The sequence below is a fragment of the Haematobia irritans genome, chromosome 5 (assembly GCF_050003625.1).
Source record: "Haematobia irritans isolate KBUSLIRL chromosome 5, ASM5000362v1, whole genome shotgun sequence".
Classification (NCBI taxonomy): Eukaryota; Metazoa; Arthropoda; class Insecta; order Diptera; family Muscidae; genus Haematobia; species Haematobia irritans.
In genome coordinates, this window is record NC_134401.1 from 20,518,884 (window position 1) to 20,535,840 (window position 16,957).

Genomic DNA, 16,957 nt, shown 5'->3' on the forward strand with positions numbered 1-16,957 from the left:
AGACATTTTAATAACATCTCCTGTAGAAAAAAATTGACAAAATTTCCAATAGTAAATAAAAATTTCACAAAATTTCCAATGCAAAGAAATTTTGACAAAATCTCCTGTAGCAAAAAAATTGACAAAAATTTCCAATAGTAACGAAATTTTCAAAAAAATTTCCTAGTCCAAAGAAATTTTGGCTAAATTTCCTAATGCAAAGAAATTTTGTCAAAATATCCTATAAGAAATAAATTTGATAAACTTTTGTATATCAAAGAAATTTAGACAAAATATCCTACAGCAAAGAAATTTTCACAAAATTTTCTATAACTAAAAAATTTTGAAAAATTTTCCTATATCAAAGAAATTTTAACAAAAACAACAAACAGATTTCTTATAGCGAAGAAATTTTTACAAAATCTCCTGTAGCAATGAAATATTGAGCAAAATCTCCTGTAGCAAAAAAATTGACAAAAATTTCCAATAGTAACGAAATTTTCACAAAATTTCCTAATCCAAAGAAATTTTGGCTAAATTTCCTAATGCAAAGAAATTTTGTCAAAATATCCTATAAGAAATAAATTTGACAAACTATTGTATATCAAAGAAATTTAGACAAAATATCCTACAGCAAAGAAATTTTCACAAAATTTTGTATAACTAAAAAATGTTCCTATATCAAAGAAATTTTAACAAAAATAACAAAAAGATTTCCTATAGCGAAGAAATTTTTACAAAATCTCCTGTAGCAATGAAATATTGACAAAATTTCCTATAGCAAAGACATTTTTATAAAATTTGCTATACGAAATTTTGGCAGAATTCTATATGATATAAAGAAATTTTGACAAAATTTTCTACAGCAAAGATATTTTGAAAATATTACGTATAGAAAAGATATTTTAACTAAATTTCCAAATGCAAAGAAATTTTGACTAAATTTTCTAATGCACAAAAATTTTAGCTAAATTTCATAAAATATTTTTTTTTGTACAAAATTTAATATTGTAAAGAAATTTTGACAACATTTCCTACAGGAAAAAATTGGAAAATTTCCTATAAGAAAGAGATTTTGACAGAATCTTAAAGGAAAGAAATTTTGAATAAATTTAAAATAGCAATGAAATATATACAACATTTCCTATTACGATGAATTTTTGACTAAATTTACTTAAGCAACGCAATTTTAACAAAATTTCTTAGAGTAAGACCATTCTGATAATATTCCCATTAGACATGAAAATTAAAAAAAAAATCCCATAGGCAAAATTTCATTTGAATTTTTTAGTTTTTGTCAAAATTTCATTTGTTAAAATTTCCTTTTGAAATGAAATTTTTGTTAATTTTTTTTTTACCCCAATTTCTTTGAGTGTATCATGAACTTTCATATCTGAAATGTAGAGCTAATTAAGCGCCAAAATCTTGTCAGGTGTTAACAAATCATAAAGTCTCTTCTTCGTGTATTCTACGAACCATCATCTTAATGACAATAGACAGTATTTAGTTTGCTAGGTCACACGCACATAACACAATTAGGAATATAAAAAAACGACATAAATAAAATAATAATAAAATGATATGAAAAACTCAAATTAAAATAAATATTTATTAACTATTTGCGTACAGAGACTCATAATGTCATTCATCTATCCATCCATCGAGTCTATCAAAAAGTTTTTTTTAATATAATGTCTGCTACGCTTCAAAAACAATTGTCATTTGACAAAATGAGGTGGAACGGGTTAATACAAATGCGCTATTTAAATGGTAAATGATAAAGAAAAAGTGATTAAATAAGGAATTTTTGAGAAGAATATGCATAAAAGAAATTTAATATGTTTATTTAATAATTTAATAAATATGGTTCGAGCAACAAAAAAAAAACAGCAAATATTAAATAATGTGAAGTGAATTATAAATTCCCAAATTTGTGCCAAATATACACTGAATTAGAAAAATTATCTAATGTTTAATTGAAAATGAAATATGCATAAAATAATTATCCACACATCTTTGGATGAAGACAAACAACTGCCGGATGACTTTAATGTCCATAGAAAAAGTGACTTAGAAGTGTTTTCTATAATTGTTTGTGTTCCAGAAAACGTTTTATGGAAATGTTAAATGATAAAATACCTAATATGGAATATAATGTGAAAAAAGAAAAAATAAATCCTAATAATTGATTTCGCAAGAAAAAAAAATATTTTTCCAACCCGTAATATAACAAAAAAATTATATTACTTATTATATTACAGAAAAAATATAAAAATTTAAAAATTTTTTATAATACAAAAAATATATAAAAATACTGCAAATTAAAAGAAAATTTCTATAAAAAACAAAATTTCTATAAAAAAAGAAATTTTGACCAAATTTCTATACAAAAGAATTTTTTACAAAATTTCTTATACAAAAAAATTCACAAAATGTCTTATATAATATAAAATAAAAAAAAATATATTACTGATTATATTACAGAAAAAATATAAAAATTTAAAAATTTTTTATAATACAAAAAATATATAAAAATACTGCAAATAAAAAAATATATATATTACGACATATAATATGTAGTTTTGTAACAATAGAAGGTTGCTGTTGCTGCAAAAGGTGGCAAATATATGAATAGGATATGGATAAATTGATAGATGATGAAACAAGCAGACACTGGTACAAGCCGTAGTTAAAGAGGCCGTCGAAGCAATATCCTGCGAATATAATGCGATCGGAGACTGTCTCACCGATTTTGTCAACCTTGTTCAGAGATCTACAAGATTGGATTGATATCGACTATCTGGGACGGTACTATGCGGTATTGTTCCAATTCTTTGAATTGAATTGAAGAAAAAAAGAAAATAGAAGCTTGAAAGTATGCAAAGAAACCTTTCTATAGTGGTCAAATTGTGCTAATCTCTTGAACTATCAATCGATTACACGATTGTTAAAATATATTATATATTGCATTTTTAAAGAGCGATTTCACAATTCTATATATACCTACAAATATTGTGATATAAAATATATATAGTGGAAAGTATATTTTTTTCTCGGAGAATATTTTGACAAAATTTCTATAAAAAACAAGTAAGGAAAGTCTAAAGTCGGGCGGGGCCGACTATATTATACCCTGCACCACTTTGTAGATCTAAATTTTCGATACCATATCACATCCGTCAAATGTGTTGGGGCTATATATAAAGGTTTGTCCCAAATACATACATTTAAATATCACTCGATCTGGACAGAATTTGATATCTATAGACTCAAAATTTAAGTCGGCTAATGCACTCGGGTGTAACACAATGTTAGTAAAAAAATATGGGAAACATTTAAATCTGGAGCAATTTTAAGAAAACTTCGCAAAAGTTTATTTATGATTTATCGCTCGATATATATGCATTAGAAGTTTAGGAAAATTAGAGTCATTTTTACAACTTTTCGACTAAGCAGTGGCGATTTTACAAGGAAAATGTTGGTATTTTGACCATTTTTGTCGAAATCAGAAAAACACATATATGGGAGCTAAATCTAAAACTGAACCGATTTCAACCAAATTTGGCACGCATAGCTACAATGCTAATTCTACTCCCTGTGTAAAATTTCAACTAAATCGGAGTTAAAAATTGGCCTCTACGGTCATATGAGTGTAAATCGGGCGAAAGCTATATATGGGAGATATATCTAAATCTGAACCGATTTCAACCAAATTTAGCACGCATAGCTACAATGCTAATTCTACTCCCTGTGCAAAATTTCATCTAACTCGGAGCAAAAAATTGGCCTCTGTGGTCATATGAGTGTAAATCGGGCGAAAGCTATATATGGGAGCTATATCTAAATCTGAACCGATTTCAACCAAATTTGGCACGCATAGCTACAATGCTAATTATACTCCCTGTGCAAAATTTCAACTAAATCGGAGCAAAAAATTGGCCTCTGTGGTCATTTGAGAGTAAATCGGGCGAAATCTATATATGGGAGCTATATCTAAATCTGAACCGATTTCAACCAAATTTGACATGCATAGCTACAATGCTAATTCTACTCCCTGTGCAAAATTTCAAATTGGCCTCTGTGGGCAAATGAGTGTAAATCGGGCGAAAGCTATATATGGGAGCTATATCTAAATCTGAACCGATTTGGCTGATATTTTGCAAGTTTTTCGAGACTCATAAAATATTCGGATGTACGGAATTTGAGGAAGATCGGTTGATATACACGCCAATTATGACCAGATCGGTGAAAAATATATATGGCGGCTATATCTAAATCTGAACCGATTTTTTCCAAAATCAATAGGGATCGTCTTTGAGCCGAAACAGGACCCTATACCAAATTTTATAAAAAACAAGTAAGGAAAGTCTAAAGTCGGGCGGGGCCGACTATATTATACCCTGCACCACTTTGTAGATCTAAATTTTCGATACCATATCACATCCGTCAAATGTGTTGGGGCTATATATAAAGGTTTGTCCCAAATACATACATTTAAATATCACTCGATCTGGACAGAATTTGATATCTATAGACTCAAAATTTAAGTCGGCTAATGCACTCGGGTGTAACACAATGTTAGTAAAAAAATATGGGAAACATTTAAATCTGGAGCAATTTTAAGAAAACTTCGCAAAAGTTTATTTATGATTTATCGCTCGATATATATGCATTAGAAGTTTAGGAAAATTAGAGTCATTTTTACAACTTTTCGACTAAGCAGTGGCGATTTTACAAGGAAAATGTTGGTATTTTGACCATTTTTGTCGAAATCAGAAAAACACATATATGGGAGCTAAATCTAAAACTGAACCGATTTCAACCAAATTTGGCACGCATAGCTACAATGCTAATTCTACTCCCTGTGTAAAATTTCAACTAAATCGGAGTTAAAAATTGGCCTCTACGGTCATATGAGTGTAAATCGGGCGAAAGCTATATATGGGAGATATATCTAAATCTGAACCGATTTCAACCAAATTTAGCACGCATAGCTACAATGCTAATTCTACTCCCTGTGCAAAATTTCATCTAACTCGGAGCAAAAAATTGGCCTCTGTGGTCATATGAGTGTAAATCGGGCGAAAGCTATATATGGGAGCTATATCTAAATCTGAACCGATTTCAACCAAATTTGGCACGCATAGCTACAATGCTAATTATACTCCCTGTGCAAAATTTCAACTAAATCGGAGCAAAAAATTGGCCTCTGTGGTCATTTGAGAGTAAATCGGGCGAAATCTATATATGGGAGCTATATCTAAATCTGAACCGATTTCAACCAAATTTGACATGCATAGCTACAATGCTAATTCTACTCCCTGTGCAAAATTTCAAATTGGCCTCTGTGGGCAAATGAGTGTAAATCGGGCGAAAGCTATATATGGGAGCTATATCTAAATCTGAACCGATTTGGCTGATATTTTGCAAGTTTTTCGAGACTCATAAAATATTCGGATGTACGGAATTTGAGGAAGATCGGTTGATATACACGCCAATTATGACCAGATCGGTGAAAAATATATATGGCGGCTATATCTAAATCTGAACCGATTTTTTCCAAAATCAATAGGGATCGTCTTTGAGCCGAAACAGGACCCTATACCAAATTTTAGGACAATCGGACTAAAACTGCGAGCTGTACTTTGCACACAAACATACATCAACAGACAGACGGACAGACAGACAGACAGACAGACGGACATCGCTAAATCGACTCAGAATTTAATTCTAAGGCGATCGGTATACTAAACGATGGGTCTCAGACTTTTCCTTCTTGGCGTTAAATACAAATGCACAAACTTATTATACCCTGTACCACAGTAGTGGTGAAGGGTATAAAAAAAAAAACAAGTAAGGAAAGTCTAAAGTCGGGCGGGCCGACTATATTATACCTTTCACCACTTTGTAGATCTAAATTTTCGATACCATATCACATCCGTCAAATGTATTGGGGGTTATATATAAAGGTTTGTCCCAAATACATACATTTAAATATCACTCGATCTGGACAGAATTTGATAGACTTCTACAAAATCTATAGACTCAAAATTTAAGTCGGCTAATGCACTAGGGTGGAACACAATGTTAGTAAAAAAATATGGGAAACATTTAAATCTGAAGCAATTTTAAGGAAACTTCGCAAAAGTTTATTTATGATTTATCGCTCGATATATATGTATTAGAAGTTTAGGAAAATTAGAGTCATTTTTACAACTTTTCGACTAAGCAGTGGCGATTTAAGAAGGAAAATGTTGGTATTTTGACCATTTTTGTCGAAATCAGAAAAACATATATATGGGAGCTATATCTAAATCTGAACCGATTTCAATCAAATTTGGCACACATGATTATATTACTAATTGTACTCCTTGTGCAAAATTTCAACCAAATTGGGCCAAAACTCTGGCTTCTGGGGCCATATAAGTCCATATCGGGCGAAAAATATATATGGAAGCTATATCTAAATCTGAACCGATTTCAATCAAATTTGGCACACATGACTATACTACCAATGGTACTCCTTGTGCAAAATTTCAAGCTAATCGGGATAAAACTCTGACTTCTGGGTCCATATAAGTGCATATCGGGCGAAAGATATATATGGGAGCTATATCTAAATCTGAATCGATTTCAACCAAATTTGGCACGCATAGCTACAATGCTAAATCTACTCCCTGTGCAAAATTCCAACCAAATTGGGCCAAAACTCTGGCTTTTAGGACCATATTAGTCCATATCGGGCGAAAGATATATATGGGAGCTATATCTAAATCTGATCCGATTTCAATCAAATTTTGCACACTTGACTATACTACTAATTGTACTCCTAGTGCAAAATTTCAACCAAAAATCTGGCTTCTGGGGCCATATAAGTCCATATCGGGCGAAAGATATACATGGGAGCTATATCTAAATCTGAACCGATTTCAATCAAATTGTGCACACTTGACTATACGACTAAGTGTTATGTTTGTACAAAATTTCAAGTAAATCGGTATAAAACTCTGGCTGCTGGGTCCATATTAGTGCATATCGGGCGAAAGATATATATGGGAGCTATATCTAAATCTGAACCGATTTCTTCCAAAATCAATAGGGTTCTATTCTGAACCAAATTAGGAACATGTGCCAAATTTGAAGGCGATTGGACTTAAATTGCGACCCAGACTTTGATCACAAAAATGTGTTCACAGACAGACGGATGGACGGACAGACAGACGAACGGACAGACGGACGGACAGACGGACATGGTTATATCGACTCAGGGACCTACCCTGAGCATTATTGCCAAAGACACCATGTGTCTATTTCGTCTCCTTCTGGGTGTTACAAACATATGCACTAACTTATAATACCCTGTTCTACAGTGTGGCGCAGGGTATAAAAATTATGCCATCTAGATTTTGCCATCATCATATAAATTTAATCTCGGATCAGATAATATCGAAACTATCTATCTAAATGGACATGTATGTCATATAGATAAAACAAACACATTCAAATGGGAGTAGCCGGTAATCTTTTATTATTCAGATAAATGTTTGTGTATCACAGATAAATATTAAAGAAAAAATAATAAGCACAAAAAATAAAGAGAAAAGACTAAAATTAATTTAGACAATATTTTATATATGTACATAAATTTTGTGCACATAATTAAAATTTAATTGCTTCGTTCGCAGAAAATAAAATATTACGACAAAAAGACACGTACATTTAATATAAAGTCTCGCTCGTGATCTATTATCGAAGATCACATTGTAGTAAGTCAACTTTTTTGAAGAGTGAAAGTGCACCATATGGGGACTATTAACATAGTAGAATGTAGTAGCAATTTTTATAATTTTTGTTTAAATAAAATTTCCATACAATACAATAACTAGAGGCAATTAATATAGCATCACTTTTGGTTACTACAAAGATATTATACTGCAGTATTATTATTTTTTGAACATTGAACTAAGTTACAAAAATAGTAAAACATGTATAAATGGCATTTTATGTTTAAAAGCTAGTTTTTCCAAATTTAAATAAACTCACCACACTAAAACGAAATTCACAACATCCTTAGAACAGCCATTCCAAATTGAGTCCTAGGTATAGATATTAGCTTCGTTTGCACATACTGTGTCGGTTTGTGGGATATCAATGGTGAAATGATCAGAGGATACTACTAAGTTGAATTATTGGCAAGATTCGACGGCCGAAAATAACGACCCTACTTGGCGGAGAAAAACAATTATTTTTTCCCCATAATAATGCACCAACTCACACCTACTTTCTCGCTATAGAAATACAATTTTGCGAAATTTTTCTTTAGAAATAAAATTTTGCCAAAATTTTCTATAAAATGTTGACAAAATTTACTATAGAAATAAATTTACTATAGAAATAAAATTTTGACAAAATTTCTATAGAAATAGAAAGTTGACAAAATTTTATATCAAATTAGAATGTTTTCATACAAATACCATTTTGAGAAAAGTTTCGATTGAAATAAAATTTTGAAATAATTTTCTATAGAAATAAAATTTTGAGAAATTTTTCTATAGAAATAAAATTTTGAGAAATTTTTCTATAGAAATAAAATTTTGAAAAAAAACTTTATGGAAATAAAAATTAGATAAAATTTTCAATAGAAATAGAAATAAATTCTTAAAAAAATATAAATAAATAAAATTTTCAAGAAAACTATCAATAGAAATAAGATTTTAAGAAAATTTTCTATACAAATAAAATTTTAAAAGTATTTTTTAGAAAAATTTTGAGAAAATTTTGTTTAGTAATCAAATTTTGACACAATTTTCTGTATACATAATTTTGATACAATTTTCTGTAAAAATAAAATTTTGTTAAAATTTTCTATAGAAATAAAATGTTGATAAAATTTTCTATATAAATAAAACTATGACAAAATTTTCTATAGAAATATATAAATAAAACAAGTAAGGCAAGTCTAAAGTCGGGCGGGGCCGACTACATTATACCCTGCACCACTTTGTAGATCTAAATTTTCGATACCATATCACATCCGTCAAATGTGTTGGGGGCTATATATAAAGGTTTGTCCCAAATACATACATTTAAATATCACTCGATCTGGACAGAATTTGATAGACTTCTACAAAATCTATAGACTCAAAATTTAAGCCGGCTAATGCACTAGGGTGAAACGCAACGTTAGTAAAAAATAAAAAATAAAAAAAATATGTATTTGAAGTTAAAGAAAATTACAGTCAGTTTTACAACTTTTCGACTAAGCTGAGGCGATTTTACAAGGAAAATGTTGGTATTTTGATCATTTTTGTTGAAATCAGAAAAACATATATATGGGAGCTATATCTAAATCTGAACCGATTCCAACCAAATTTGGCACGCACAGCTACAATGCTAATGATACTCTCTGTGCAAATTTCAACTAAATCGGAGTAAAAAATTGGCCTCTGTGGTCATATGAGTGTAAATCGGGCGAAAGCAATATATGGGAGCTATATCTAAATCGGAACCGATTTCAATGAAATTTGGCACACTTGACTATACTGTTAATTGTACTCCTAGTGCAAAATTTCAACCAAATTGGGCCAAAACTCTGGCTTCTAGGACCATATTAGTCCATATCGGGCGATAGATATATATGGGAGCTATATCTAAATCTGAACCGATTTCAACCAAATTGGGCACGCATGGCTACAATGTTAATTCTACTCCCTGTGCAAAATTTCAACTAAATCGAAGTAAAAAATTGGACCCTGTGGTCATATGAGTGTAAATCGGGCGAAAGATATATATGGGATCTATATCTAAATCTGAACCGATTTCAATCAAATTTGGCACACATGACTATACTACAAATTGTACGCCTAGTGCAAAATTTCAACCAAATTGGGCCAAAACTCTGGCTTCTGGGGCCATATAAGTGCATATCGGATGAAAGATATATATGGGAGCTATATCTAAATCTGAACCGATTTCTTCCAAAATCAATAGGGTTCTATTCTGACCCAAAAAAGGAACACGTGGCAAATTTGAAGGCGATTGGACTAGTATTGCGACCTAGACTTTGATCACAAAAATGTGTTCACAGACAGACGGACGGACAGACGGACATGGTTATATCGACTCAGGGAACCACCCTGAGCATTATTGCCAAATACACCATATGTCTACCTCGTCTCCTTCTGGGTGTTACAAACATATGCACTAACTTATAATACCCTGTTCCACAGTGTGGCGCAGGGTATAATAAATGACAAAATATTCTATAGAAATGAAATTTTGACAAAATTTTCTATAGAAATAAAATTTTGCGATCGTTTCATATAGAAACAAAATTTTAACAAAATTTTTTATAGAAATAACATTTTCCAAAAATTATCTATAAAATTAAAGTTTTGCGAATAATTTTTAAAGAAATAACATTTTGCGAAAAGTTTTGTATAGAAATAAAATTTTGCGAAAATTTTCGATAGAAAAAATTTTTGGAGAAAATATCCTATAGAAATAAAATTTTTAAAAATTTTTCTACAGACATAGGATTTTTACAAAATTTTCTATAGAAATAAAATGTTGCGAAAATTTTCTATAGAAGTAAAAATTTGCAAAAATTTTTGAAAAAATTTTCTTTGGAGATAAAATTTTAAGTAAATTTTCTATAGAAACAAAATTTTACAAAAAATTCCTACAGATGTAAAATTTTTACAAAATTTTCAACAGAAATAAACATTTTACAAAAATTTTTACAGAAATAAACATTTTACAAAATTTCTACAGAAATAAAATTTTTACAAAATTTTCTCTAGATATAAAAGTTTGCATAAATTTTCTAAAGAAATAAAATTTTACAAAAATTTCCTCCAGAAGTAAAATTTTTCCAAAATTTTCTACAGATATAAAATTTTTCCAAAATTTTCTACAGATATAAAATTTTTACAAAATTTTCTACAGAAATAAGTTTTTTACAAATATTTCTGTAGATATAAATTTTTTACAAATTTTTCTGTAGAAATAAAATTTTGCGAAAATTTTCTATAGAAATAAAAAATTTCTAAAGAAGTAAAATTTGGCAAAAAAACATTTATAAAATAGAATGTAAAAAAAAAATTCTGTACAAATAAAATTTGGAGAATATTTTCTATAGAAATGAGATTTTGAGAAAATCTTCTACAGAAATAAAATGTTGAGAAAATGTTCTATGAAAATAAGAGAAAATTTTCGAATAATAACTAATTTATTTTTATTATTATTATTAAAATTATGTTTTATTATACTTCTTAAGGTACAGATAATTGTTTTGTTTTGTTTTTTTTTTTATTTTATAGCATTTTCCCTGGTGGTCGGATCATTCCTACTTTGTCCTTGGTTAACATCTGCCCAATTTGAAGGATGTGATCATACATTTCAATTAAATCCTGGTTATTCATATCTGGAATCACCATACTATCCCCTAGAGTATCCAGAGGGAACATCATGTCGTTATAAATTTGTGGCTCCACTTGATTATGAAATATCGGTTAATTGCAACATAAGTATAGCAACGGTAAGAAAGAAAGGAAATTAGATAAAGTGAAAACTAAAGATAGGGAACATCCACAATTGCCTAAATTTTGTGCACTCCTATGAAGTTAATTTTAAAGAGAAAATTATACTAAAATTATCCAAGTTTGAGAGGTTTTAAAATTCTATTGTATCTCTATTTTCTAGAGTAATAATGCCTGTGGTACAGAACATTTCTATTTTGCCCGAGATGGTGATGAATATCTTCGGGGTTCTGAACAATTTTGTGGTGTTGGAAATATTGTTCGCAATTCCTTATTTCGTTCGGTGGTATTCGCCTATATCTCTACGGGGACCAAGAAGCCAACAGGGACATTCCGTTGCCAGATGTATGTGTCAAAACAAAATTGTGATTGCGGCTGGTCCGTAAATACGAAAATTGTCAATGGTCAAGAGACAGGCATTAATGAATATCCTGGTATAGTAGCTTTGAAAACCCATGAGGATAATCCACCATTTTGTTCGGGGACCATAAGTAAGGCGAGATATAAATAAAATTTGTAATTTAAAAATTTTAATATTTTTGTTTTATTTTTTTAGTATCTCATTATCATATACTAACGGCTGCCCATTGTACTGAGCAGGTACCAAATCCCTCCAGTTATATAGTCAAAGCAGGTGATCATAATTTATTGAATAGTAAGTATCCCAAATTACCAAGAAATTTTGTATACATTAGAGATTAATTTTGAAAAAAAAATCCTCTTAGATTATGAGACGAAATATGCAGCTACCTATTACATTGCTCAAATTATCCAACATCCTTATTATAGCAGTGGTCCTACCATAAACAATGACATAGCCTTATTGAAAACCACAGGACCAATTGAGTGGACTAGAGGTGTGGGACCCATGTGTTTGCCTCCAGCAGGGACTACGTAAGTATTTATGATTCACAAAAAATTTTTGAATTAATCTCAACTTCCTGACTCTTCCTTTCATACCAGTCCCGATACCTATACCTACACTTATGTCGATATCATTGGATGGGGTACCACTTCGTTTGCTGGTCCCCTTTCAGACTATTTACAAAAGGCCACAGTTTTGGTTACTGACAATGCTTCTTGTGCTCAGACCTATAATGATACCACAATTTATCAATCTCAACTCTGCACCTATGATTACATGGGTAGCAGTAAAGATTCGTGTCAATATGATTCCGGTGGCCCTGTAATAAGACGCTCAACTCGTCAATATCTTATCGGCTGTATTAGTTTTGGTAAATTTTGTGGTCAAGGAGGTTATGCTACTGGTGTCAATACTCGTGTCTCCTCATATTTAACTTGGATCTATCAAAATACTGATTATTCCACATGTAATGTTTGAAAATTTTAAACTTTTGTTAGAATTTTTATTTTGAAAATAAAACAAAACTAAGAAGTGAAATTCGTAGGAATTTAATACATAAATTTAGGTTGGGTATATGGACTATACAAATAGAAGTAAAATTTTGCAAAAATTTTTCATAGAAATAAAATTTTCGGAAAATTTCTTATAGAAATAAAATTTTTGCGAAAATTTTCTATAGAAATAAATTTTAGAGAAAATATCCTATAAAAATAAAATTTTGAGAAAATTTTCTTTGGAAATAAAATTTTGAGAAAATTTCCTATAGAAATAAATTTTAGAGAAAATATCTTATGAAAATAAAATTTTGAGAAAATTTTTAAGAAAATTTTCCTTGGAAATAAAATTTTGAGAAAATTTCCTGTAGAAAAAAAAATTTCGGAAAATTACTTATAGAAATAAAATTTTGCCAAAATTTTCTATAGAAATAAATTTTAGAGAAAATATCCTATAAAAATAAAATTTTGAGAAAATTTTCTTTGGAAACAAAAATTTCCAGAAAATTTTCTTTGGAAATAAAATTTTGAGAAAATTTCCTACAGAAAAAAAATTTTCGGAAAATTAATTATAGAAATAAAATTTTGCGAAAATTTTCTATAGAAATAAATTTTAGAGAAAATATCCTATAAAAATAAAATTTTGAGAAAATTTTCCCTGGAAACAAAAATTTTGAGAAAAATTTCTTTGGAAATAAAATTTTGAGAAAATTTCCTATAGAAAAAAATTTTCGGAAAATTACTTATAGAAATAAAATTTTGCGAAAATTTTCTATAGAAATTAATTTTAGAGAGAATATCCTATAAAAAATTTTTTTTGAGAAAATTTCCTATAGAAATAAAATTTTCAGAACATTTCTTATAGAAATAAAATTTTGCAAAAATTTTCTATAGAAATAAATTTTGGAGAAAATATCCTATAAAAATAAAATGTTGAGAAAATTTTCTCTGGAAACAAAAATTTTGAGAAAATTTTCTTTGAAAATAAAATTTTGAGAAAATTTCCTATAGAAAAAAATTTTCTGAAAATTACTTATAGAAATAAAATTTTGCGAAAATAGAAATAAAATTGTGCCAAAATTTTCCGAAAATTTCCTATAGACATAAAATTTGTCGAAAACTTTCTATAAAAATAAATTTTAGAGAAAATATCCTATAAAAATAAAATTTTGAGAAAATTTTCTTTGGAAACAAAAATTTTGAGAAAATTTTCTTTGGAAATAAAACTTTGAGAAAATTTCCTATAGAAAAAAAAAATTCGGAAAATTTCTTATAGAAATAAAATTTTGCGAAAATTTCCTATAGAAATAAAATTTGGCGAACATTTTCTATAAAAATAAAATTTTCAGAAAATTTTCTCTGAAAACAAAAATTTTAAGAAAATTAAAAAAAATTTTGAAAAAATATCATATATCAAAATAAAATTTTGAGAAAATTTTCTTTGGAAATAAAATTTTGAGAAAATTTCCTATAGAAATAAAATTTTCGGAAAATTTCCTATAGAAATAAAATTTTTGGAAAAATCTTATAAAAATAAAATTTTGCGAAAATTTTCTATAGAAATACATTTTAGAGAAAATATCCTATAAAAATAAAATTTTGAGAAAATTTTCTCTGGAAACAAAAAATTTTGAGAAAATATTATTTAAAATAAAATTTTGAGAAAATTTCCTATGGAAAAAAATTTTCGGAAAATTACTTATAGAAATAAAATTTTGCGAAAATTTTCTATAGAAATAAATTTTAGAGAAAATATCCTATAAAAATAAAATTTTTGTGAAAATTTTCTACAGAAATACAAATTTGCCAAAATTTTCTATAGAAATAAATTTTGGAGAAAATATCCTATAAAAATAAAATTTTGAGAAAATTTTCTTTGGAAACAAAAATTTTGAGAAAATTTTCTTTGCAAATAAAATATTAAGAAAATTTCCTATAGAAATAAAATTTTCGGAATATTTCTTATAGAAATAAAATTTTGCGAAAATTTTCTATAGAAATAGAATTGTGCCAAAATTTTGTGTAGACATAAAATTTTCCGAAAATCTATAGAAATAAATTTTAGAGAAAATATCCTATAAAAATAAAATTTTGAGAAAATTTCCTGTAGAAATAAAATTTTCCGAAAATTTTCTATAGAAATTAATTTTAGAGAAAATATCCTATACAAATAAAATTTTGAGAAAGTTTTGAGAAATAAAATTAGAACTAACACTCTACCGAATTTGGTTGAAATCGATTTAGATATAGCTCCCATATATATTTTAGGCCCGATATGCACTTATATGGCTCCAGATGCTACGATTTTCCCTGATTGTTGCACAAGGAGTATATTCGACTGTATCGTCTAGTGTACCAAGTTTGCTTTAAATCGGTTCAGATTTTGGTATAGCCCCCATATAAACGTACATTTGTAGAAATGCATTATTTCGCTCGAGTTAGTGAGGTTAAGTGCAAATTTTTAGTGCATTTTACTATACAACTGGCTAAATATAATATGTCATTGGAAAGGTATTTGAGAGGACTTTTTTTTGAAAGTTTTTGGGCAAGGAATATTTTTTGTTTAAATTCAAATTTTTTGTGAATTAAAAATTTGTATTGAAGCCTTTATAACCTTTGAGCATTTAGTAAGACAGGAACAGACTCCCTTAATGTCATGCTACATCTATTGCCTGTAGACATTTTGGCCAAAAAGTCAGCTGCAACAACGGCTGTGCGGTTGCGCGAGCTATCGCTGTGGTCGGAAAAAATGTACGGTCATAGTTCGGTCCTCAAAGTAATGCCAGATGTGCCTAACCTAGTGGATTACACCCTGGCAAAACCACTTTTCGTGTTTTTCAGGCTGAAATATTGGCAATAAGAGAGGTGGTGAATTGGCTGAGAAGTAATGTTCCAACAAATATTGGCATTAATATATACTCAGACAGTCAACCTGCAATAAAATCCTTGGACTCTGTGTTCCTTAACTCAAAAACGGCCATAGACTGCCGCAAATCTCTCAACGAGATGGCTGAGCAGTACAATATTCACCTAATATGGGTGCCTGGCCATAGGAACATACCGGGGAACTGCGAAGCAGTTCTGTTAGCAAGGCTAGGAACTACCTTACATATTCCAGGGGAACTAGAATCTGTTGTATGGCCCCATTTAAACTTAAACCGCACACTAGATATGCTAGTGTTCTCAAGGCGTCAGATAGCACTCCTGATATCTGCTATAACGGGTCGCTGCCTGATAGGCGAATTTTCAAAAACTATAGGTGCGAAGTATAATGACTATTGTATGAGCTGTCATGATGTGGAGGAAAAGGAATCAATTAAACACCTCTTGTGTGAGTGTCCTGCTTTTTGTGTAAGGCGTAAGCGAATTTTAGGAGCATATAGTTTTAGATTACTGGCTGACCTGGAAAACGTTAACTTAAGCAGTTTGTTAATGTTTTTGGAGCAATCTGGTTGGTTCCACAAAAGTAAATAATAGAGAAGGTTCAGTGGTTAAGACTAGAAGTGCCCATATGTAATAGGTACTTTTAGTTAAATGTGGTATCACAATGGACTGAATAGTCTAAGTGAGCCTGAAATTTAATCGGGCTGCCACTTTAACCTAACCTAACCTAACCTTTGAACTAATTATGATATCATTATAATTGTTATTGAGTTTTGCAGGACAAATTGTTTTAAGAAATAGTGCTGAATACATCATTCCCAAAATTCGTATCAAAAATCCCCAAAGTTGGGACATATGTTAAAAAAAAACCTAAGTTTTTTGTAATTTGCACATTTCTCAGCTGTTTACGAGTATATATTGAAACCTTTTACAATTAGTTTGTTAGAGGATATATAAGGCTTTATGGAGTTTTTCTGAACTGCATTCCGCTAATATTACATTATATTTTCTACGAAATCTGTACAAATCATTGACATGAGTAATGTTTTCGTAATCGCCTACCCCATGCCAAATAAACAATCTTTTGTAAATACTTAAATATAAAAAATTAAACAAATATTAAGGAATTTATTTTACACCAAAGATAAAAAGGTTTTTGAACCATCAAAAGGTAACTGTAGATATTAAATTTTCCT

General features: G+C 29.4%; 1 protein-coding gene across 1 annotated transcript; it reads left to right on the forward strand.

Moving 5' to 3' along the window:
• The first annotated feature begins 1,627 nt into the window (after positions 1–1,627).
• Positions 1,628–12,921, forward strand: LOC142240814 (venom serine protease). The gene is made up of 6 exons (XM_075312553.1): positions 1,628–1,749; positions 11,301–11,518; positions 11,683–12,010; positions 12,076–12,174; positions 12,245–12,413; positions 12,483–12,921. The coding sequence occupies exons 1-6, from the start codon at positions 1,671–1,673 to the stop codon at positions 12,859–12,861; spliced, it is 1,272 nt and encodes a 423-aa protein (XP_075168668.1). The 5' UTR covers positions 1,628–1,670; the 3' UTR covers positions 12,862–12,921.
• The last annotated feature ends 4,036 nt before the right edge of the window (positions 12,922–16,957 follow it).